This window comes from Rhinopithecus bieti, unplaced genomic scaffold (assembly GCF_001698545.2).
Source record: "Rhinopithecus bieti isolate Rb0 unplaced genomic scaffold, ASM169854v2 scaffold_19610, whole genome shotgun sequence".
In the NCBI taxonomy this organism is placed as follows: Eukaryota; Metazoa; Chordata; class Mammalia; order Primates; family Cercopithecidae; genus Rhinopithecus; species Rhinopithecus bieti.
In genome coordinates, this window is record NW_016809486.1 from 95234 (window position 1) to 120339 (window position 25106).

Here is a 25106-nt window from a genome sequence, read left to right on the forward strand (position 1 = left end):
AACAGCAACTGTTATTGAAGCAGTGATGTATAGTAGCAGCAGGGTACTGCTCCTTGCAGAGCAGGGCTACCCCTTAGGCAGCGTGCCCAGAGTAGCAGCTCAGAGGTAGTTCTTCAGTTAAACTTTTACCAACTTCTAATTATATGAAAATTAAGAGGCGGTTTATGGAGCCATTTCTAGGATGAGGGTGGTAACTTCTGGGTTGTTGGGTCATTGCCATGGGAAGGGTCAGTAACATTGGAGTGTTGCCTTGGTAATGGTAAACTGAAATGGCACACTAGTGGGTGTGTCTTACGGAAAGCTGCTCTGCTTCTGCCCCAGATCTGTTTTAGCTAGTCCTCAATTTGGTCCAGTCTGAGCCCTGCTTCTGGAGTCAAGCCCCATCTCCTACCTCGCTAGTATCCTTTAATGTACAAAAGTTTGTAATCTTAATAAATTCTATTTTGTTGTTGTTGCCTGGGCTTTTAACGTCATATTAAGAAATACAAGGTCATGTAGATTTTCCTCTATGTTTTCTTCTAAGAATTTCATAGTTTTAGCTTTTAAAATTTAGGTCTTTGATTCATTTTGAGTTAATTTTTGTATATGGTGTATGGTAAGGATCCAAATTCGTTCTTTGGTGTGTGAATATTCAGTTTTCCCAGCATCATTCGTTGAAGAGATCATTCTTTTCCATTGAATGGTCTTGGCACCCTTATTGAAAATCAACTGACTATAGATCTGAAAGCTTATTTCTGGATTCTCATTTCTGTTCTATTCTATTGATATACACGCACACACATATATATTTTTGTGTGAGTACCACATTGCTTTGATTACTGTACTGTAGCTCTGTATCAAATCTTGATATGGAATTTCAAGGAATCAGAGCAGTCAACTTTTTTTTTTTTTAAAAAAAAGATTGTTTTGGCTATTCTGATTCCTTGAAATTCTGTATTTTAGGATGAGTTTTTCCATTTTGGCAAAAAATCCAATTGGGATTTTGATAGGGATTGCACTGACTCTGCGTGTTGCTTTGGGTAGTATTGCCATCTTAACAACGTCAAGTCTTCCAATCTGTGAACAATATTGTTCCATTTATTTTTAAGGACCTTATTAACACCTTAGGAGGTAATTCTTAAAAATGGGACTGCCTTCAGAACTCCAAGACGTGAATCCATCCATAATGGTCAAATTTGAGGTCGATAGGGAAGACCTGTCTTTCGAATACATAGCACAGAACGATCTCAAAAATACCACAGTGGGTTAATTTGGTAGAGCCCATCCAGTGTCCCTCAATTTGTAGGAAGCCAAATTAGAAGAATAAAGGTTGTTTCTGAGCCTTTGGCCAGCTCATCCTTCTGTACTCCTAGTGAGTAGCGAATGCACAGTACGTGGAAACACTCAAGTGCTTAAAGATGCCCTGGTTACGTGGATCAAGATTCAGAATGGACCTCCCTTCCCTAATCACATTACAGTGGCTTTAACTGTACTTAACCATATTCTAGGACTTTTCTTCTTCCTGCTCAGGCTAATTTAATTCTCTCTAATACCACAAGATGGCAGCAAGAGCAGAGCCACACTAAGCCAAGAGTGCAGGAGTAGAAGAAAAAGTTAGGCACAAAGAGAAAAGGAGGGAGATGGGGGGAGGAGATGGAGAGAGAGAGGAGGATGAGGCGTGAGCAGGACAGACGCCACCCTGTGGACTTGCATGTTGGCGGCCCAGGATACTGACCACGGGTGTGCAACCACCCTGTGCAGGTGGGTTATCATGCTTGAAGTAAGATAACACATGAAACTGTTTGAAACCAGGATTTTCCTTTAATAGTGAGCATGGAGGAAGCAGGGGAAATTAGGGACAGCAAAGAACTTCTCCGTCTTCCTCCCTATGTCCACTGATGGAAAGCTATTTTACATGAAAACATGCTCAACAATTGCAATCTCCTGTCAAAGAAACGCCCCCTGCCTTACGAAATGTTAGAATCTTAGAAACGTTCCCTATGAAATGGACAAAAGTGTTCCATAGAGAGAGCTCTAGTGCACAGCAAGTATGGAACAATGAACCAGCAAAACCCACTGGATCACTGAGACAAGTGGCTATGGAGATAGAGTAGAAGCCAAAAGAGAATTGAATTCAAGGGTAGAGTGCGAGACCTAGGTTCAAGTCCTAGCCCAGCCACCGACTTGCTGACCTTGGCAAGCGGCTCCAAGTCTCTAGACATCAGTTTGCTTTACTGTAAAATGAGGATTGGATCAGCCAGGTGCAGTTGCTCATGCCTGTAATCCCAACACTTTGGGAGGCCTAGGTGGGTGGATCACTTGAGTTCAGGAGTTTGAGACTGGCCTGGCCAACACAGCAAAACCCTGTCTCTACTAAAAATACAAAAAAACGAGTCAGGTGTGGTGGCTGCATACCTGTAGCCCCAGCTACCTGGGAGGCTGAGGCATGAGAATTACTTGAACCTGGGAGGTGGAGGCTGCAGTGAGCTGAGATCACACCACTGCACTCGAGCTAAAAAAAAAAGGCTGGGTTCAGTGGCCCATGCTGGTAATCCCAGCACTTTGGGAGGCCAAGGTGGGTAGATTACCTGAGCTCAGGAGTTTGAGACCAGCCTGGCCAACATGGCAAAACCCCGTTTCTACTAAATGTATAAAAATTAGCTGGATGTGGTAGCAAGCACCTGTAATCCCAGAGACTTGGGAGGCTGAGGCATGAGAATTTCTTGAACCTGGGCGTTGGAGGCTGTAGTGAAATGAGACCATGCCACTGCACTGTAGCCTGGGCAACACAGTGAGACTGTCTCAAAAAAAAAAAAAAAAAGAAGATTGGATTGAATGGTCTATCCTTCTTCAATCCCTCTAGAAGATCCAGATTTAAGGACGAAGATATTAAAAGTGAGGAGTTTTAGCAAGTCCCACCAGCCACCAAGTAGGAAAGAACAGAAGGGGCCCCCTGTAGAATGGCATGAGAATGTCTCACAGCCCAGAAACTCAGGTGTGCTAGACGTAACACGTGTCTTTGCTTTCTTTGAATCAGCCTAGTTTTGTTTCCAGGCTCCCATCCATGTAGAGTGGAAAATTCCGCCTTGGTGGTTTTTGGGACTTTCTTCCCTGGTGAAGGGATCTTCTGCAGTGCAAAGGAGGGGCTGAGTCCCTGGCCACTGGCTATCTCTGAACTTGGGCTCCACTGAAATGTCCACTGTTCCAATCATATGGCACCTGGGTGGTCCTCAACTGTTTCTTTTTACTACCTGGGGAATGGGTCTCTTTGTTCAGGCTGGAATTCCTTGTTTAGGGGCACATCTCTATGGGGGTGCCATGCTGTTAATCCTTCCCAGAGCACTGCCTCAGAGCACTGGTCCTTCTATCTCAGGACCCCCAAACTCTGCCCATCCCCCTACCTATCTCAAGTCACTCTTGATACCCAGACAAGTTTTGCCAACTACTCAGTGTTAAACATTACTAGGTGGAAAGATCTTTTATGATTTTTTTTTTGAGACAGGGTTTTGCTCTGTCATCTGAGCTACAGTATAGTGGTGTGATCATAGCTCATGGCAGCCTTGACTTCCCAGGCTCGAACAATTCTCCCACCTCAGCCTCCCAAGTATCTGGGACTATAGCAGTGCACAACCACGCTCAGCTAATTTTTCAATTTTTTGTAGAGATGGGATCTTGCTCAGTTGCCCAGGCTGATCTTGAACTCCTGGCCTCAAGTGATCCTCCTATCTTGGCATCCCAAAGTGCTGGCACTACAGGTGTGAGCCACTGTATTTTTTTTTTTTTTAATCCATGGTAGCACTGAAGTTTTCATAGTTTTAGAGAAGTCGGTTTTGGGAGGCAAGGAGGGTGAGTGGTTTGCCCAAGTGGTTCAAAGCTCAGAAAGTTTAAGCCCTTGACCCTGGGGCTCCTCTCAACTCTCTGAGCCCCTGCATGATGATGAATGGAGGCACCGTTGTCTTCTCATTGTGATCAGAGAGAGCGCCTTTCCCCTTCACCCCTTCTCACTGCGTTTGCTCAACCTGCCCACCAAGCCCAGAGCAGTTAACAATTTTATTACATTCAGTGTTGTCTTCTTTTTGATTAGGCTATTACAATGAAAGATAAGATTACACTCATTTTCCTATTGCATCATTACTATATAAAGGGAAATTTTAATAGTGGTTTAAAATACTTTTAGGGATTACTATAGAATTCTCTTCTTCTGTACTTAACATTTTAGCACTGGGAGGGAACTTAGTTATCCTGCTAATGTAACACACTCATTTTAGAAACTAGAACGTGGAGGCCAAGAAGGTATAAGTTCAAGAGAACTATTGTACAACATGGTGACCGTAGTTAATAACAATGTATTGTACATTTGAAAATTGCTCAGAGAGTAGATTTTAAGTGTTCTCACCACACACACACAAAATATGTGTGTTAGTCTGTTCTTACACTGCTATAAAGAACTACTTGAGACTGGGTAATTTATGAAGAAAAGAGGTTTAATTGTCTCACAGTTCTGCAGGCTGTATAGGAAGCATGGCTGGGAGGCCTTAGGAAACTTACAATCATGGCAGAAGGCGAAGGGGAAGCAAGCACGTCTTTCCATGGTGGAGCATGAAACAGACAGTGAAGAGGGATGTGCTACACACTTTCAAACAACCAGATCTCATGAGAACTCATTCACTGTCATGAGAACTCATTCACTGTCACGAGAACAGCAAGGGGAAATCCTCCCCCATGACCCAATCCCCTTCCACCAGGTCCCTCCCCCAACATTAGGAATTATAACTGGACATGAGATTTGGGTGGGGATACAGAGCCAAACCGTATCAGTATATATGGTAATGCTTATGTTAAATAGTTTGATTTAGGTTTCCACAATGCATACATATTTGAAAACATCATGGTGTACATCATAAATATATACAATTTGTCTTTGCCAGTTAAAAAAATGGAGGCCAAGTTTCTTCATGGCAGAGTGGGGACAGAATTCCTGTCTGCACCCAATCACTTTCTTGATTATTGAGGCTCATCAGATGAAAAGTTCTTCAGCTCCAATGACCATATTGGCTGTTCTGCTGAATTGTGTTAGTCTAAAGCTTGATTTCCTGGGAGGTACTAATGTTCTCCCTCTCAGAGAGGAGAGGCTATGCAGCATTTGAGGGCAGGCTCCTTACTTCCTTCTCAGGAATGGCCTTATGTGGTGGCAAGAAGTAGTCTGGTTTTGGCTGGGTGCAGTGGCTCCCACCTGTAATCCCAGCACTTTGGGAGGCTGAGGTGGGTGGATCACTTGAGGTCAGGAGTTAGAGACCAGCCTGGCCAACATGGTGAAACCCTGTCTCTACTTAAGAATACAAAAATTAGTCAGGCATGGTGGTGCGTGCCTGTAATTCCAGCTACTTGGGAGGCTGAGGTAGGAGGATCGCTTGAACCTGGGAGGTGGAAGTTGTGATGAGCCAAGATCACACCAGTGCACTCCAAACCTGAGTGACAGAGTAAGAATCCATTTCCAAAAAATTAATTAATTAATTAGTTAAAAAAATAAAAAGAAGTAATCTGGTCTTGGTAGATGCCTCGTTTCTCTTGGTAGTATTTCTGTGTATGAGTGGTCCAAACAGTGTGTTTAGGTTAACTGAGGATAAGAAGTCTTTGGGGGCCCCTGGCCAGAAATCAGCCCCAGCTTTGGCAGTGGAATTGGTTATGTGGTGGACTAGAGCATTCCTGACAGAAACAAGCATGGTTGTGTCTAACTTGACTGACCAAGATGAGACAGCCAGAGGTTCGGACACTCTCTGGAGTCACTAGAAAGGTAGGAGGAGGGACTGGTTGCTGGAGGCAGGCTCTGACTCTGGACCAGATTGAAGGCTAGCTGAAACAGGGAAGAGGCAAAAGCACCTTTCCGTAAGACATGCCCACCTGTGCCATTGCAGTCTACAATTGCCACGGTAACACTTGGAAGTTACCATCCCTTTCTGAGGCAATGACCCCAAAACCCAGAAGTTACCCCTCTTTTTCTAAAAATTTCTGCATAACCTGCCCCTTAATTTGCATATAATTAAAAATGGGTATAAACACGACTGCAGAACTGCCCCTGAGTTGCTACTCTGGGCGTAGCGCCTGTGAGGTAGCCTTGCTCTGCAAGGAGAAGGACCTCTGCTGCTGCTGTGCACTGCTGCTTCAATAAAAGTTGCTAATACCACTAGCTAGCCCTCGAATTGTTTCCTGCGTGAAGCCAAGAACCCTCCTGGGCTAAGCCCCAGTTTTGGGGCTCACCTGTCCTGCATCAATAGGACATTAGTCTCATCTTTGGGAATGCCAAGGAACCAGATGTTTAAGCCAGTGAACATTTCCATTCCAGGGAACATTTCCATTCCAGGGAACATTTCCATTCCTGTGAACATTTCCATTCCTGTCTTCTGCTGTTCCTTAAGAGACTTCCATGATAGGACACTTAGGTTTTTTCTTTTTTCTTTTCTTTTTTTTTTTTTTTTGAGACAAAGTCTGGCTCTGTCGCCCAGGCTGGAGTGCAGTGGCACGATCTCGGCTCACTGCAACCACAGGCGCCCACCACCACACCTGGCTAATTTTTTCTATTTTTAGTAGAAATGGGATTTCACCGTGTTTGCCAGGATGGTCTCGATCTCGTGATCTGCCCGCCTTGGCCTCCCAAAGTGCTAGGATTACAGGCGTGAGCCACCGCGCCCGGCCAGGACATTTAGTTTTTTATCTGGGCCCAGAATAATACCTGGAATCCATGTGCCAAGACTCCTTACTGGGAAGAGAGACTTGGAAGGTAGCAGTGGGTTTGCGTTCTTCCCGCTGTGTGCCATCTATCTGCACCAAACAGGGATTAGGGGTCTCCTCTTCCAGGTGGGGAAGAAGGAAGGAAGGTAGCAGAGCAGAACAGTGTCCCTTGGCATCAGATAGAACCGAGTTTGAGACTTAGTTCTCCTATTTTCTGGCTCTGTGGCCTTGGCAAGTTCCTCCTGCTCTGAGCTCAGCCTGCTCATCAGTAATGATAATAACATTAGTGACTATTAGTGAACACTTACTAGGTGCTGGGCACTGTGCCATGTGCTTTGCATATCTGTTAATTAACTTTCACGACAATCCCTGCAAGTCAGTTCTTATACTTTTTTTTTTTTTTTTTTTAAAGATAGAATCTTGCTCTGTCATCCAGGCTGGAGTGCAGTAGCACAATCACAGCTCACCGCAGCCTTGAAGTCCTGGGCTCAAGCAATCCTCCTGCCTCAGCCTCCTGAGTAGCTGAGACTACAGATGCATGCCACCACATCTGGCTAATTTTTTTGTAGAGACAAGGGAGTCTCATCTCACTATATTGCTCAGGTTGGTCTCGAACTCCTGACCTCGAGCAATCCTCTGACGTCAGTTTGCCAAAGTTCTGGGATTACAGGTGCAAACCAAAATGACGAGCCAATTCTTATAATTCTTATCTTACTGTATTAGTTTCCTGGGGCTGCCATAACAAAATATCACAGACTGGGTGGTTTAAAGAGTGGAAATTTATTTTCTCGAAGTTCTGGAAGCTGGAAGTCCAAGGTCAAGGTGCTAGCAGGATTGGTTTTTCCTGAGGCCTCTCTCCTTGGCTTGCAGATGGCCACCTTCTTCCTGCATCCTCACACTTCCTGTGTTCTGTGTACATGTACCCCTGGCATTGCATCCTTTTCTTATAAGGACACTGGTCTTATTGTATTGATGTCATGACTTCCCCTTTCTCATGACCTCCTTTACCATCACTATTTAATGAATCATGTGAACCTGGGAGGTTGCAGTGAATTGAGATCATGCCACTGCATTCCAGCCTGGGCAACAGAGCAAGACTCTGTCTTAAAAAAAAAAAAAAAAGGCCGGGCGCGGTGGCTCAAACCTGTAATCCCAGCACTTTGGGAGGCCGAGATGGGCGGATCACGAGGTCAGGAGATCAAGACCATCCTGGCTAACACGGTGAAACCCTGTCTCTACTAAAAAATAAAAAAAAATTAGCCGGGCGAGGTGGCGGGCGCCTGTAGTCCCAGCTACTCGGGAGGCTGAGGCAGGAGAATGGCGTAAACCCGGGAGGCGGAGCTTGCAGTGAGCTGAGATCCGGCCACTGCACTCCAGCCTGGGCGACAGAGCGAGACTCCGTCTCAAAAAAAAAAAAAAAAAGTACTGGGGATTAGGGCTTTTACATATGATTTTGGTGGGGGGGGGAGGGGCGGACACAATTCAGTTCATAACATTTAACAGAAAGGAAAGCCAGGCTAGTGAGGTACAATACCTTGCCCAAGCCCACTCAGTAAGTGGCAGCCCTGGGATTTAGATTTGGAGGCCATTTAAGTTTAAACTAATTAAAATTAAATACAATTTAAAATTCATTTTCTCAGTCATACATCTCATGTGCTCAGTAGCCAATGTGGATGTTGGGTACAGAGTTGGACATTGTAGATCTGGAACATTCTCATCATTGCAGAAAGTCCTGTTGGACAGCCCTGCTTCAGAGTCTATGCCCGTGGCCCCTGTGAGCTCTGCTCTGGGGGTATGAAACTCAGGGAGCTGTTGTGAGGACTAAAGGAACTAATGTCTCCTAGGTGTCCAGCACACACAGAGAGCTTGGGAAATGGTAACTGCTTGTGGTATTATTTTTAAGCGTCAAACAGAGAGGGACTTCTGGAATGCTGGAACAGTGGGGATTACAGACACCATTAAATTTCACCTAGTAAGACTCAACTTGGTCATTGTACTCAAGGAAGCACATCACAACTAGGCGTGTTTTGGATGAATGAACCTAGTCAAATATCTGGCTTTTTTTTTTTCAGTTAGCATTTTGAGACAGGAGGCAAATAACATTATTATAGTTTACTGGATATTCCAAGTTCCTTCTGCTGATCAATCTCCTTGGACGTCAGTGATTAAATACATGAATACAAGGTCGTTCTGCAGTGGGCAGGTCTATGTAAACCTATCCCCAAAAGTTGGAAGAAGCTGAGAGGCCAAAGAAAGAGGCTGGTAAATCAAGTTTCTTAGGAAAAAATACTTAATAGTGTCTTACAAACCAAAGCCATGTCTGTGTCTTGGGCAGTGGGAAGACCAGATGGTGGATCCCCACGCTATTATGACTGCCCAGTGGGTTCTCCTGCCCACTGCCTAGATAGAGTCGATTTATTAAGACAGGGGAATTGCAATAAAGAGTTTAATACTCATAGAGACAGTTAAACGGGAAACTGGAGTTTTATTATTACTCAAATCAGCTTCCCTGAAAGTTCAGAGGCTAAGGGTTTAAGCCGGGCATGGTGGCTCACGCCTGTAATCCCAGCACTTTGGGAGGCCGAGGTGGATGGATCACGAGGTCAGGAGTTTGAGAGCAGCCTGACCAACATGGTGAAACCCCGTCTCTACTAAAAACAATAAAATAAAAAAATTAGCTGAGTATGGTTGTACATGCCTATAATCCCAGCTGCTTAGGAGGCTGAGGCAGGAGAATTGCTTGAACCCAGGAGGTGGAGGTTGCAGTGAGCCAAGATTGTGCCACTGCGCTCCAGCCTGGGCAACAGAGTGAGACTCTGTCTCAAAAAAAGATAGTTTGGCAGACAGAGGATAGGAAATGAGGAATGTTGATTGGTGGGTTCGGGGCTGAAATCACAGGGAGTTGAAGCTGTCTTCTTGTACCACGTCAGTTTCTGGGTGGGGGCCATAAGGCCAGATGAGGCAGTTTACTGGTCTGGGTGGGACCAACTGATCCATCAGAATTCAGTGGCTGAAAAATATCTCGAACACCAGTCTGAGGTCTTACAATAGTAACATTATCCTTAGGCGCAACTGGGGAGGTTAGGAATCTTGTGGCCTCTGGTTGCACGACTCCTGAGCTACAATTTCTAATCTTGTGGTTAATGTGTTGGTTTTACAAAGGTGGTTTGAGTTCTAAGCAAGGAGGGAGTTTCTTTTGGGAAGGAAATCTTATCACCTTTGCTTTAAAGCTAAACTCTGAACTAAATTCCTCCCCAAAGTTAGTTCACCCTACACCCAGGACTGAACAAGGAAGCTTGGAAGTTAAAGGCAAGATGGAGTTGGCTAGGTCAGATCTCTTCACTGTCATAATTTTCTCACTATTAGAATTTTTGCAAAGGCAGTTTCACCATTACTCCCAGACCTAGGGCTTATATACCATAGGGAAAGAGTGATTCAGAGGGGATGCTTAGGGCAATTGACATAGAAAACATCGAGGTGGTTTGACCTGAGAGTAAGATTTATAGCAAGTACCAGCTCTTCCACAAGGAACAACAGATAAGCTGGAAATTTTAGGGGCCCTCTTGGAACTGGGGTTAACCAGAAGCCCATATGGTGGATTAGTGTCTGAGATGGAGCTGCTTTGGCCTCCACAAAGATGTATTTCATTTCTACTTTCAAGAAACTTACAATCTAGAGCAAATGCACCGTGGTATATGAGATAGTTTGGATGTGTGTCCCCACCCAAATCTCACACTGAAATGTAATCTCCAGTGTTGGAGGTGGGGCCTGGTGGGCAGTGATTGGATCATGGAGGTAGATTTCTCATGAATGGTTTGGCACCACTCCCCTTGGTACTGCCCTCACAATAGTGCATGAGTTCTCGCGCAATCTCGTTGTTTAAAAGTATGTAGCACCTCCTGCCCTCACTCTCTTGCTCCTGCTTTCGCCATGTGATGTGACTGTTCACCCTTTGCCTTCTGCCATGGTTGGAAGCTTCCTGAGGCCTCCCCAGAAGCAGATGTTGCCATGCTTCTTGTACAGCTTGCGGAACTGTGAGCCAATTAAGCATCTTTTCCTTATAAATTACCCAGTCTCAAGTATTTATTTATAGCAATATGAGAATGGACCAAAACACCATATCATGCAACACTTTAATACTTTAGCAACCAGCAAAGTTATACAACTGTCAGTTCTTGTTCTCATTCTAGCTCTATCTCAGCATGGGTTACCTGCAGACTGATGAACTTCCCTTCAATAACCATTGAGATGTCAGTTGATTTATTGGTAGATCCAAAATTCTCTTCCTACAGAACAACATAGTCTTTGGAAATAATCATGGCAATAGTCTTTGTTAATATGTCCAAAGCCAAGATGCTAGATTTCCCTAGAGTGCACATCACTCAGAAGATTAAGAAAGATTTAAAGGAGGTGGTATTTGCCATGATGCTTGAAATATGGGAATGTGGCTGCTAAGATATGGGGTAAAGATATTCCAGGTAAAGAGGAAGCATGAGTCAGTCCCTGTGTGTGTGTATGAAAGACACATTCCATAGCAGGATAACAGTTCAATTGGCTGGAGTTTTCTTCCATGAAGACCCTGGTGCAGGAATGGGTGGTGGATGCATGAGTGACACAAAAGAAGGTTCAGAGCCGTGCGCAGTGGCCCACACCTGTAATTCCAGCATTTTGGGAGGCCGAGGCAGGTGGATCACCTGAGGTCAGGAGTTCGAGACCAGCCTGGCCAACGTGATGAAACCCTGTCTCTACTAAAAATACAAAAGTTAGCTGGGGCTGGTGGTAAGCACCTGTAATCCCAGCTACTCAGGAGGCTGAGACAGGAGAATCACTTGAACCCGGGAGGCAGAGGTTGCAGTGAGCCAAGATTGCACCACTGCACTCTGGTGTGGGTGACAGAAGAAGACTCTGCTGAAAAAAAAAAGAAAAAAGAGAAGATTCAAAACCATGCCCAATACAAAAGGAATTAGGTGTATGATAAAGCTAGCACCACTTACCTGTGAGAAAGTGGTAAGATGTTAAGGTAACTGGCCTTAGCAATAAAATAAAGCCGAATTTCCGTGTGATTTCTTACACTAAAATATTCTGGACAAAGCCATGACAAAAATTCTCAGATAAAAAATGAAAATGTAAGAACTAAAACAAACGAAGTCCCAGAAGTGGAGAGCTTTCTAACAATGACATAAAACTCAAAGGAAAAAAATCACACAATTTAATGACTGGAATGTATAAACAAAGCACCAGAGGAAAATGCCTGCAGCACTAGTGAAAAAGGCTGGATTATTTAATATGGAAAGAGCTTGCACAAATCTAGGTAAAAGGAGACCAACCTAGAGAGGTGGACAAAGGACACGGGCAGGTGGTATTAGAAAGATAAATGCAAATAGGCAGTGACTCTCTGAAAAGCGTGCTAGACACAGATCTTAGAGGTAATGAAGAAAATGTAAAATTTTAACTTTTCTTGTGTGAAATATGGCAAACATACATAAAAGTACAGAAACACAAATGGACAGATTAGCAAATGCTAAAAATGTGCTTAAAAGAACTACCTTACCCCACCTGCTCCGCGACCACTGTCCAGGAATCAGCATCTGATTTCTATCACCAGAAAGTAGTTTGCTTATTCTTGAACTTCATGTGAATGGAATTGTGCTGCCTGCACTCATTTGTGTCTGGCTTTCTGTACTCAATGTTAAGCCTACAAAACTCATTTATGTTGTTCCATGTTATTGGTATTTGTTCCTCCTCTTTTGCTAGGTAGTATTCCATTGCATGTCTCTGCCACAATTTATTTCTCTGTTCCTCTGTTGTTGAAACATTTGGGTCGTTTCTAGTTTTTGGTCGTTATGAATAGAGTTCCTATGAACATGTGAATGCAAATTTTTAAAAAATATTGTATTAATTACCCCGTCTCAGGTATTCTTATATACTCTTGTATTGCTCTAAAGGAATACCTGAGACTGGGTAATTAATAAAGAAAAAAGGTTTAATTGGCTCATGGTTCTGTAGGCTTTACAGGAAACATAGTAGCTTTTGCTTCTGGGGAGACCTCAGAAAGCTTCCAATCATGGTGGGAGGCAAAGGGGAGTGAGATGTCTCATATGGTGGGAGCAGGAGCAAGACAGCGGAGGTGCTAAACGCTCTTAAACAACCAGATCTCTCAAGAACTCACTCACTATCTCAAGAAGAGCACCAAGGGGATGGTGCTACCCATTCATGAGAAACAGCTGCGTGATCTAATCACCTCCCACCAGGCCCTACCTCCAACACTGGGATTACAATTCGACATGAGATTTGGGTGGGGACACAGAGCCGAGCCATATCAGATATATATTTTCATTGGGTATATACCTTAGGAATGGGTCCTTATAAGAGGGAAGCAGTGGGGCTGGGAGGGAGGGTGGTCAAAGCCAGAGGTATAAGGAGAAAGTAATGAGACCATGGAGGCAGAGATTGTAGCAATTGCAGCTGTAAGCTGAGGAATGCAGGTGGCCTCTAGAAGGTGGAAGAGGCAGAGAATGGATCTCCCTTAGAGCCTCTAGAAGGAAGCAGCTCTATTGATACCTAGGTTTCACTGCAAATAGGCAGTGGATCTCTGAAAAGCATGCTAGACACAAATCTTAGAGGTACTGAAGGCGGAGGAGGCCCATTTCAGACTTCTGAACTCCAGAACTGTAATAGAATATATATATATTTGTGTTGTTTTAAGCCACTAAGTTTCTGGTAATTTGTTGCAGCTGCCATAGGAAAGAATCAAATTCCAGCTTGGATCAAATTCCAGACTCTTATAAGCTCTGCAGCCTTGAATCAGTTCTGCAACTGCCAAGTCCCTTTCCGCCTCTGTAAAATGTGAATCTATCAAGAGTACGTCAGAAGCATCAAACGTCAGTGCTCAGAAGTTGGCATCTAATCAGTAGGTGTTGAATGATGTAGTTCTGTCTCTTTTTTTCTGACATGAGCATTGTGTTTGCAGGAGAAAAACTGCTCAGTGAAGGAAGAGGCAGGGCATGGAGGAACAAGAATGGGATGAATTTTATCTTACTCATTTCCTGGAGGAATTTTGACAAAGCAGAGATGAAGGCGAGTCCTCATTCCTAATTCACCAGGAGGCTGTTAGCCCAGCAATTGGGCGTGACTGTTCCTGCCCAGTGTACTGTGGGTGGCAGCTGTGTCCCTGGAGCCCCACATCCCCAGAGCTCCAGGTATATTGTGTCTGCATTTATATTTTTATTTTTTTGTAAATTTTTTTCTTTTTTCTTTTCTTTTCTTTTTTTTTTTTTTTTTTTTTGAGATGGAGTCTTGCTTTGTTGTCCAGGCTGCAGGCTGCAGTGCAGTGGCACGATCTTGGCTCACTGCAAACTCCACCTCCTGGGTGCAAGTGATTCTCCCGCCTCAGCCTCTGGAGTACCTGGGATTATGGGTGCCCGCCACCATGCCTGGATAATTTTTGTATTTTTAGTAGAGACGGGGTTTTGCCATGTTGGCCAGGCTGGTCTTGAACTCCTGACCTCAGGCGATCCACCTGCCTCAGCCTCCCAAAGTGCTGAGATTACAGGCATGAGTCACCATGCCCAGTCATTTTGTTGTAAATTTTTTCTAAGGTACTTTTGTTGTAGCATATTGTGGCTGCAGGCCTCCTGGCACTGGGATTGTGGAGTGGGCTGCCATTTTCTTCCTCTTCCTCTCCAGGGCACAGAGACTGTCTAGATGGGGGAGGAAGAAAGGGGAGAGGAGAAACAGGTGGGACTTTGGAGGTCTTTGAAGAGAGTTTGACACAGGTTGGGGCAATTGAAACCCCAGGTCTCAGTCGTTGGAGCTGTTCTTTTCCTTTCTTTATTTTTCAGAGACAGGGTCTTGCTCTGTTGCCCAGGTTGGAATGCAGTGGGTTGATCAGAGCTCACTGCAGCCTTGAGCTCCTGACCTCAAGCAATCCTCCTGCCTCAGCCTCCCAAAGCACTGGGATTATAGGTGTAAGCCACTGCCCAGCCCAGGCCTGTTCTTCTCTGTTTACACTCACTTTCTAGGTTCTTTCTCCAGTGTCATGGTTTAAATACCAACTGTTTTTCAATGCCCAGTGATAGGGTTTGGCTCTGTGTTACCATCCAAATCTCACTTTGAACTGTAATAATCCGCACGTGTCAAAGGCTGGACCAGGTGGAGATAATGGAATCATGGGGCTGGTTTTTCCCACGCTGTTCTCGTGATAGTGAGTGAGTTCTCATGAGACCTGATTTTCTTTTTTTTTTCTGGAATCTTGCTCTGTTGCTAGGCTGGAGTGCAGTGGTGCGATGTCAGCTCATTGCAACCTCCGCCTCCTGGGTTCAACTGATTCTCCTACCTCTGCCTCCCGAGTAGCTGGGATTACAGGTGCACACCACCATGCCCAGCTAATTTTTGTATTTTTAGCAGAGACAGGGTTTCACCATGTTGGCCAGGATGGTCTCGATCTCTTGACCTCATGATCTGCCTGCCTTGGCCTCCCAAAGTAGTAGGATTACAGGCATGAGCCACTGCACCTGGCCTGACCTGATGGTTTTATAAGGGGCTTCCTCCTCTGGTCGGCACTCATTCTCTCACCTACCGCCCTGTGAAGAGGTGCCTTCTGCCATGGTTGCAAGTTTCCTGAGACCTCCCCAGCTATGCAGAACTGTGAGTCAATTAAACTGCTTTTCTTTATAAATAGCCCAGTCTCAAAATGTCTCTAATAGCAGCATGAGAACAGAGTAATACACCCAGTGTGGTAGACTGAATAATTACTTCCTCAAAATGTCCATGTCCTAATCCCCAGAACCTGTGAATATGTTACCTTATATGGCATAAAGGACTCTGCAGATATGATTAAGCTAAGAATTTAGCAGAGGGTTTGATGTAATCCCAAGGGTCCTTATACGAGGGAGACAAGAGATAAGTGTCAATAGTAGGAGAAGCAATGAGGAAATCAAGAGGTTAGGGTGATGCCAGGAAGGGGTCGTAAACCGAGCAATGTGGGTGATTGCTCTGAGCCCCGCCAGGCTGGAATCACGGTGACAGCTGGGCTGCCTTCCTTTCTGGAGGCTCTGGGGAGACTCTGCTTCCAGACTCAATCTTGTGGGCAGGATTCTGTTCCATGTGGTTGCAGGGCGGAGGGCCCTATCTGCATGCTGGATGTTGGCTGGGGCTGTTCTTAGCTTCTGAAGGATGCCATGTTTCCTGATCCATGGCTCCCTTTATCTTCAAACCGGTGACAGAAGCTCAGGTCTCTCTCCTGCCTCTTCTCCAGTGAATCTCTCTACCTTCAGCTAGGAAAGGGCCTCTGTTTCTAAGGACTCAGGTGATTAGTAGGTTGGTGCAAAAGTAATTGCATCAAAATAACAGATAATAGATTGGGCCCACCTGCATAATCCAGGAGCGTCACCCCATCTCAAGATCCATGACCTTAGTCACATCTGCAAAGCCCCTTTGCTGCGTAAGATAACATACGCACAGGTTCTGGGGATTAGGATATGGACATCTTTGGGGGGCTATTCCTCTGCTCTCCTGTACTCCTTGCCTCCCATGGGTTTAGTGGCATTTTCTCTCCTGCTATCAGAAGGAATTGAGCTTTGAGCTCATAGTGGTCACCTGCTGGCCACCCCATTCTTCCATTATCCTAGCCATCGTCCTGGCCAAATCCTCCTTTGAGATGGAGTCTCGATCTATCACCCCAGGCTGGAGTGCAGTGGTGCCATCTTGGCTCACTGCAACCTCTGCCTCCCAGGTTCAAGCACTTCTCGTGCCTCAGCCTCCCAGGTAGCTGGGATTACAGGTATGCCACTAGGCCTGACTAATTTTTTTTTGTATTTTTAGTAGAGACAGGGTTTCACCATGTTGCCCAGGTTGGTCTTGAACTTCTGGCCTCAGGTGATCCACCCACCTCAGCCTCCCAAAGTGCTGGGATTACAGGTGTGAGCCACTGTGCCTGGCCAAAGGCCTTTCTCTTTTTTTCTGAATAACAAATAGTTTATTGGTAAGTACATGGTTTCAATGGGAGTAATAAATTCACATGAACACGAGACAATAATCGAGTCAAAGAATAAATGCTTACCAATCATCAGAAAATCTGTGGCCATTAGGACTGGCACGCAAAAACTCAAAATCACTCAGAGGCCAAATCTTAAAGAAGATTTGTTCTCTTATTAGTCCATACGGAATAGGTCCATAGTACCTGGAATCTGGAATCTGTAGAATTCTGTAGATTATCACCTTCTAACCAAACATGACCCACTGGCACATAACTATGGCTTTTAAAGAAATCTGATGGACTAGTGGTGAGGATTTGGTCTCCTTCAGATTACTCTTTTACAAATACTTGATTTTGGATCATTTGGGCTTTTTGCAATCACAATGTCACCTCTTTGGATACCACAAAAGTGTACACTAAGATTTTCTGCAAAGACAATATCTGAATTTTGAATGGTAGGCTCCACTGATGGTCCAGAACACATGACAACACCACTAACGTATTCAAAAGCACTATACTATACAGCCATACTGAATAGCACAGCCAAGTCGAAAGGTTTTCCCCAGAACACCACAAAACGTAGTTCTATGTCGACTCTGCCTCCATCGGCCTCGGGCCCTAAAGAACCCTGAAGACCCTCAACCAGGACACAGGTGCACCAAGGCCTTTTTATCTTGCTCTTTCAACTGTGGAATCTTTTCCCTTCTGGCCAGGGCTTCAGTTAAGCCCTTTGTGAGCCTTCTTCTCCTGGCTGAGCCTTGGCAAAGGATCTTATTTCGTAAGCATCCCTGCCCGCAAACTGAGCTTTTCTCCTTTTCCTGCTGATAACTCCCTGCCCCGCCAGTTGGAGCCCCACATCCCCATTCCCTCAGGAACATGACGAGTTCCCCTCTGCAGTTCCCAGCCTGGCCTTACAACCAAGGGACAGTGGCTTGGATATGGCACCTCTTTGAGGAACTCCATCTGAGATGAGCATGCCGGACATTGTTGCTTGGATGGGACCCTCTTGGGTGGGCTGAGTTGCTGGGATCCTCGTATCCTGCTCTCCTTGCCAGATTCTTCCCTCCAGGTCTACACAGCACTCCAGTGCACCCAGCCCAACTCACATAGGGCAGTACAAGGCAAAGGAGAGCTTCCTTCCTCACCTTTCCCCATCTAAGGATTATCCCAGGCACTGGTGCCAGAGAATGGAACTGAGGAGTGATAGCATCTTACCTACTGTGATCTGACTAAGTTCAGCTGGAGGAGCCTCGGGTCAGAGCAGCCAAAGCCCTCCAGCATGCAGGCTCCTTTTATCCACAACCTCTCCCCACTGGTGACCTTATTTGTGGTCGGTCGCTCAAATTCTTCCTAAACTGCCCCTTTGGCCATTGGCCACTTGCCATCAGTAGTCCTGCATCTAGTCATTGCTTCCTTCCTTTGATGTAAGTGGGGACCTGGTTGCTAGGGTAACTGGGGTGGAACTATAGGTCTGGGGTCTTGACCTTGAACTCTGCTTAACTGGATTCTTGTTAGGTTCTTGGCTCGTTTCCCTGTTGTGGTTCGGAGAATGCACACCCTTCCACATTTCTGTCCTGGTTTCTCCATATTTTGTTGTTCTCTTTCTTTGAAGTCTGTCTGGCCCATACATTTTCTCTGGAATTTGCTAACTTAATAGCTTATGTTTCTCGTAGCCAATGTTGCTCCCAAATTAAAAAAATCGATTTGGCAAGAACACGTAATGGATTGTGCTGTGTGCTCTGTACTGTCTCATGCCTGGAGGCCACCATGTTTGGCTGTTCCTCCTGCTAACACTGAGATTAAACTGTGGATTTGGTACCAGGAACGGTGGCTCATGCCTGTAATCCCAGCACTTTGGGAGGCTGAGGTGAGAGGATTGCTTGAGATCAGGAGTTTGAGACCAGTCTGGCAACATGGTGAAACTCCATCTCTACAAACAAATTTTAAAAATTAGCTAGGTGTTGTGGTGTGCATCTATGGTTCCAGCTACACAGGAGGCTGAAGTGGGAGGATCATTTGAGTCTGGGAGATTGAGGCTGCAGTGAGCTGTGATTGTGCTACTGTACTCCAGCCTGGGTAACAGAGTGAGACCCTGTCTCAACATTAAAAATAAAAAAATAAAAATAAACCCTGTGGATTTGGGAGGTGACATCTCCCCACCCCATTATAGCCTTCCCCATCATTTCATCTAATGATTTCATCCATTGACAATCTCTGCCTAAATAATTTATTTCATCATAGGTTGCAAAATTAAAGCCGTCCTCATAGGGTTAAAGTGAATTCTGGACAGAAATATTATTGTAATTAAGCATTAATCATGCTGTGCTTTGGTCTGCTTCCTTGTAACTGAATGTCAGGAGCACTAGCTACTGACCATTTACATCCCCATTGTTCCTATAGGATCTTTGACATTAGAATCATAAGGCTTTTGGCCAGGCATGGTGGCTCACACCTGTAATCCTAGCACTTTGGGAAGCTGATGCAGGCAGATCACCTGAGCTCAGGAGTTCAAGACCAGCCTGAGTAACATGGTGAAATCCAGTCTCTACAAAAAAATACAAAAATTAGCCGGGTGTGGTGGTATGTTCCTGTAGTTCTAGCACTCAGAAGGCTGAGTCAGGAGGATCACTTGAGCCTGGGAGATGGAGATGGAGGCTGCAGTGAGCCAAGATCACACTGCTGCACTCCAGCCTGGGTGACACAGCTAGACCCTGCCAAAATCATAAGGCTTCTGTTTAAGAATTGCTTAAGATGTTCTTCTGATCCTGAGTTCCAGCAGAACAGCTGATGGCAACCAGTTTGAAGACCCCAACAGAGGCACTGAGTCAGCAGTACTATGAGAACACAGTTTCTTCCTCTCCCTATCCCGTGACTTCACGCTGCACTCTTCAACCAATCAACGATCTCCACACTTTGGCCCACTCCCAAACCCTTAAAAATCCTAGCCCCAACTCTTCAGGGAGGCAGATTTGAGGTTTCCCCCATCTTTGCATTTGGCAGCCCTACAATTAAACCTCTTTGTCTGTTGCAACCTGGTGTCTCAGTCAATTGACTTGCTGTGTGCATTTGGCAAGAAACCTATTACAGCTACAAAATGATGATGTTTCTAATTTGTCATCTTTTAAACACGTATTAAATGGAATTCTTCCATAAAAAAAGAATAAAATTTCCTCATCAGTTATGGCTGCTCTTTTAATACTGAAATACAATTTGTATAAGAAAGGCTGGGTTTAATTATTGCCTATTTAGGGCCATTTGTTGCCAATTTTCTGAGAAAGGGTTGGTGCCCTAGCTACTTCCAGTAGTGACCCATGACTGCATGTTTCTCGATTACTGTGAACTTTTTATTCTCTTTGCTCTTAATGAATTTAAATGTCTACTGAGTGCTGAGAAGACATTGATGAGAAAGACTGAAATGGTCCCGTTCTGTCTTTGTGTGGCTTTGAGCAGCTCACCTTGTTCTTTATGGTCTTTCTCATCATATACATCTCACTTGGCACGTGTTGTAAACTGCCCTTCATTTTTCTTTTCTTTTCTTTCTTTCTTTTTTTTTTTTTGAGATGGAGTCTCACTTTGTTGCCCAGGCTGGAGTACAGCAGTGAGATCTTGGCTCACTGCAACCTCCGCCTCCCTGGCTCAAGTAATTCTCCTGCCTCAGCCTCCTAGGTAGCTGGGATTACAGGCACCCGCCACCAAGCCCAGCTAATTTTTTGTAGTTTTAGTAGAGGTAGAGTTTCATCATGTAGGCCAGGCTGGTCTCGAACTCCTGATCTCAAGTGATCCGCCTGCCTCGGCCTCCCAAAGTATTGGGATTACCGGTATGAGCCACCAAGCCCAGCCCTTCATTTTTCTTTAAGGGATTTAGGGCTATGTGTTCCAGTTCCTCCAGCCAAGCCCCATGGGGATGGGGGCAGCGTCTTACAGTTTCCTCTTCCTTGTTTCCTGCCTATGTATCTAGTGCAAGTTTGGGTATCCAGAAGGCCCCGGTAATAGTTGTAGATTGAGTAGATGTGTACTTAAAGTGGTCATTCTTTCATTAAGTGTTTTTTATTATTTAAAAAACTTTCTAAAAATTTTTCTTGCTTTTTCTTCTCATGCTTGTTTCCTGTATTCCTCCATTTTTCGACATCTTCATATATACTTCTTTTGCCTGCGTCCTGGACAAGAGTAGTGGTGCATTCTAATACCTAATCTGTGACACCAGCTGACTATACTGCAATTTAAGTCAAGTCTGGCACTGACTACCTGGAATTTGTGTAGATTCCACAATTTAAAGAGCAAGGTCCTCACCAAGTCCACCCTTCTTTCAGACTCCAGCCATACATGGGGTCCCCAGGCTACCTACACCTCTGTGTGACTTGGTTACAAACTTGGGAGTTTCCATGATTTTCCTTCAGTTTTGATAATTTACAGAATGACTCACAGAACTCAGGAAAATGTTTTACTTACAATCACCATTGTATTATAAAGAATACAAATGAAGAGCCAGATAAAGCGATATGTATGGTAGCAAGCACTGGAAGGGTCCAGAGCTCAGGAGCCTTCATGCCTGTGGAATCAGGATGCTCTACCTTCCTAGTACATTGGAATGTTCACCAACCAGGAAGCTCCCCAAGCCTCACTGTCCAGAGTTTTTATTGGGGTTTCTTTACATAGACATCATTGCTTAAATCATTGGCCATGTTAAAATTGAACTCAATTTCCAGCCCCATCACCTCCTTGGAGATCAGGGATGGGATGGGGCTGAAAATTCCAATGCTCTAATCACGTGCTTGGTCTTTCTGGCTTGGTCAATTCCTCCCTTGAAACTAAGGGCCCACCATGGGTAACTTTGTTAGCATAAACCCAGGGATGGGTGAAAAGGGCTTGTTATGAGTGCAAAAGACACTCCTATCAGGAAACAATAGAGTTTTTGAAGCTGTGTGCTAGGAACTAGGCACAAAAGCCAGACACATTCTTTATTATATCACAACTGGTATATGCAGCAGTGATAAAACTTTAAGTGAGGGTATGTGAGGTTAAAGCACCTAGACCTTCAAGTATCTTTAAGGCTAAAGCCCAAAGAAAAAGTCTTTTGATTTGGCAAGAGGATACTCCTGGGTTGGGGGAGAAAGGCAGGTTCAGGAGGAAAAGACAACAGCCTCATATATATATGGCAACAGTTATAATCTGAGCCTTTGGAGAGCTTGAAGGTCTAATGAAAGGGTTGACTGGCTGCTGGCATAGAAGACCTCTGTGTCAGCAGGAGCAGGAAGGGTTTTATAAACAGAGGAAACAGACAGGACGTGGATGAGTTGGAAGCTCCGAGAGCAAGATCACAGAGTTATGAGAACCAAGGGGCAAGTAAAGGGCTTTACTTTGAACCACAAAGGATTCCTTTTTTAGACTAGAAGGAAAAAGGAGGAGCTAATTGGAAAAATATGCAAGAAAAAATACAAGTTGACAGAAATATGATGCACACAAAGTGGATGAGAGCAACTATTTTTAAAGGCAGGCTTCAGCAAGGCAAGACTTTATGAAAGGGTTTGCAGTCTTGATTGATTTCAAGGAGTCCAAGAAGCAAGGGAAGGAGGAGTAGGGACCATCAAGGGAAGAATGGATGTGAGTGACTCTTTCTCATGGTGAGCCGAGTCTTTGAAAGTGATTGCCAGATGACCTCTAGAAGTTTCTTCTAGAGTTATTGTTCAGGATTCTATGGCTTCTGGATGAGAACATCTCATTGACAATAGGATTGATCCTAGCTCTACAACTTCCTAGTGTCTGCATTGTCTAAAAAGAAAAACATATATGTGGGAGAGCAATGTCTCCTAACAGTTACAACCATTGCTTAAAAGAGTTAGGGGGGAAAAAGGGGGCACCTGTATCTGGGAAGGTAACTATTGCCAGAGACAATTTTTTGGTACTTATTTATAATGCAGATCTTAATAATTAGAGCTAACTCCATGGTTGGCTTGGCCACCTCTTCCCTACATTCCACCCAGGGTTGGGGTGTAGGGTTCCTCTACTGCAAGGGTTCTGAGAACCCTAGGGCAGAAGACAAATGATAAAGTCTCAAGACACTTTTAATTGTCACAACTGGGTAGTGTCTAGTGGGTAGAGGCCAGAGATGCTGCCAACATCCTACAATGCACAGGACAGCCTTCAAACAAAGAGTAGCACTAAATGCGAGGAAGTATCAAAGTTGAGAAATCCTGCTTTAAAGAAAATACCTGGAGGAAGGATATCCTGGCAGAATATACCAGGTATATCTTGGTAGGTAGGGAGGGCTTTCGAGAGGTGTGGCAGACATCCTTGGGTGGCCAGTGCAACCCAATCTTTGTAGCCACCTTCAAGTTATAGGTAACCACATGACATTTCTGAGCAATGAAATGGAAGATAATTTGCTGGATGAAGCTTCTAATAAAATCACGGTGTTCTTGACCTTTGAGTATCTTTTCCTTCTTCCTTCCTGGAAAGTGAATTTGCCATCTGGAGGTACAGTGGCCGCTTTCAGGGCCATGAGTACTCAAATCAACAGCTAAAGAGGGTGGAGCCAAAAGCCAAAGGCAGAAAGATCTGTGAACCCAGGGCAACGTTTGACAATGTCTGAAGATTTTGGTTGTCGCTGGAGAGGAAGGCTCTACTGGGTAGAGATTAGGGATGCTGCTCAGCACCCTACAGTGCATGAATCTGGGGTTACCTGCCTGAGGTTCACTTGTAGTGGGGGCTTAGGGAGCTGACCAGTTGTTTAAGCTCCTGTGAGCTGGGTTTCCTGTTATTTGTGACTGAGTTAATTTCAAGTTGCTACAGTAGGAGAAGTTCTTTGATTCAAGCCTGTTACAGGGCTATTTCCAGACAACGCCTCCTTTAGATGACTTTTACCGGCACTTTCCAGGGTGATATTTGGTTTCCAGTCCCATCCTTGAAGCAGAGAGAGTATGACCATTCCTTTGCTTCTTTTGCCAGAAGATGCCAACACCAACGGTCCCCTCCACCCACGTCGCCAGTGGGTTCGGCTGGGTCCAAGATCACAGGCCTGAATAAGAGGTTAGAAGGCATTAGGAGATTCTAAAAACCAGTGACTTCAGAATTTGGGGTCCATCCTATAATACTTTCAGCAATAAGGCAATGCGTTCTTACAGCTTAGATGTCAGCAACTAAAATTTACAAATAGGGTTCAAAGTAACTTCCTAGAGGCCGCGTGCAGTGGCTCATGCCTGTAATCCCAGCACTTTGGGAAGCTGAAGTGGGAGAATCACTTGAGCGCCAGGAGTTCGAGAACATCCTGGCCAACATGGAGAAACCCCATCTCTACTAAAAATATAAAAATTAGCTGGGCGTGGTGGTGTGCATCTGTAGTCACAGCTACTTGGAAGGCTGAGGCAGGAGAATCAGCTTCAACCCGGGAGGCAGAGGTTGCAGTGAGCCAAGATTGTGCCACTGCACTCCAGCCTGGGTGACAGAGTGAGGCTCTGTCTTCAAAAACAAAAACCAAAACCAAAGTAACTTCCTAGAATTACATCGTATTTGCCAAAAGTGTTTTGAAAGCTGCTAATTGCTATACTTATAAAGGCATAATCTAAATTTCTCCTCCTTGCTATGTCTTAGATGAAAGCAACTCAGGAACCTGATATCTTGAACCTTCCTTCTGTATTTTTTCTGAACAGCATTTTCTCCTGCCTCTCTAGGTTTTATCCCCAGAGACTGTGAGAAGTTCTGTTGGCTAGCACTTTCCCCCTCTCGCACAAGGAATGAATCGTGACCCCAGCAGAGGAAAATCCAGGTCGCTGAGACAGTGTTCAAGGGCATCAGGTTAAGAAAAGGATGGGGCTAGGATGAGGGCACCTGGTTTTCTGCAACTGGCTCAGTAGGAACTTCCTCACGGTCTCATCTTCAAAGTTGTAATTGACCTTCCAGAAGATGCAGAGCTGCCGATATTGTGTGACCAGCTCCAGGACTGTCCGGAAACCTTCTGCAGTGTCAAAATCCGGCGCTCCACTCCCCTGCTCCCAGGCATAGACAGTGAGCAGCTCCAAGGCATACTTTGGGGGCAAAGACCCCTTTGGCTTCAGTTTCCTTTTACACTAGGGAAGAGTGGGAACATCAGATGAACTGGTTAGCCTAGGAGCTCAGTGAGAGCCACACAGGGATCACAGCAGGGCAACTGAGTCATGATATCATGCTGGTGTGCTCACACTCTGCAGCTTAGATGTCTAAACTGTATAGCCTTACAGGAGTCCACCTGGTAGCTGGTAGGCAGCACACCTGAGTTTCTTTGTTGTGCTTTTGACCATATATGCCTTCCTAGGACAATAATATAGCTACGGTTTACTAGAAACCCACTGCATGCCAACTATGGGCCCAGGCATTTACCCACATCATTCCTAATCTTCGCCACAACCCAGGCAGCATGACCTGCATTTTAGATGAAGACTTTGAGGCT

The 25106-nt window shown here is 44.9% G+C and overlaps 1 protein-coding gene and 1 pseudogene across 1 annotated transcript in view; both read right to left on the reverse strand.

The window, feature by feature from the left end:
• Window positions 1–16668: 16668 nt before the first annotated feature.
• LOC108540454 (mitochondrial inner membrane protease subunit 1 pseudogene) lies at window positions 16669–17669 on the reverse strand (annotated as a pseudogene).
• Window positions 17670–21119: 3450 nt separating this feature from the next.
• OAS2 (2'-5'-oligoadenylate synthetase 2) overlaps window positions 21120–25106 on the reverse strand; it is a 32896-nt gene continuing 28909 nt past the window's right edge. Inside the window, exons 9-10 of the mRNA XM_017889537.1 lie at window positions 24509–24747; window positions 21120–23699 (exon numbers count right to left, since the gene is read on the reverse strand). Of these exons, the coding sequence (XP_017745026.1) occupies window positions 23531–23699; window positions 24509–24747 (408 nt within the window). The 3' untranslated portion in view covers window positions 21120–23530. The remainder of the gene's footprint in view (window positions 23700–24508; window positions 24748–25106) is intronic.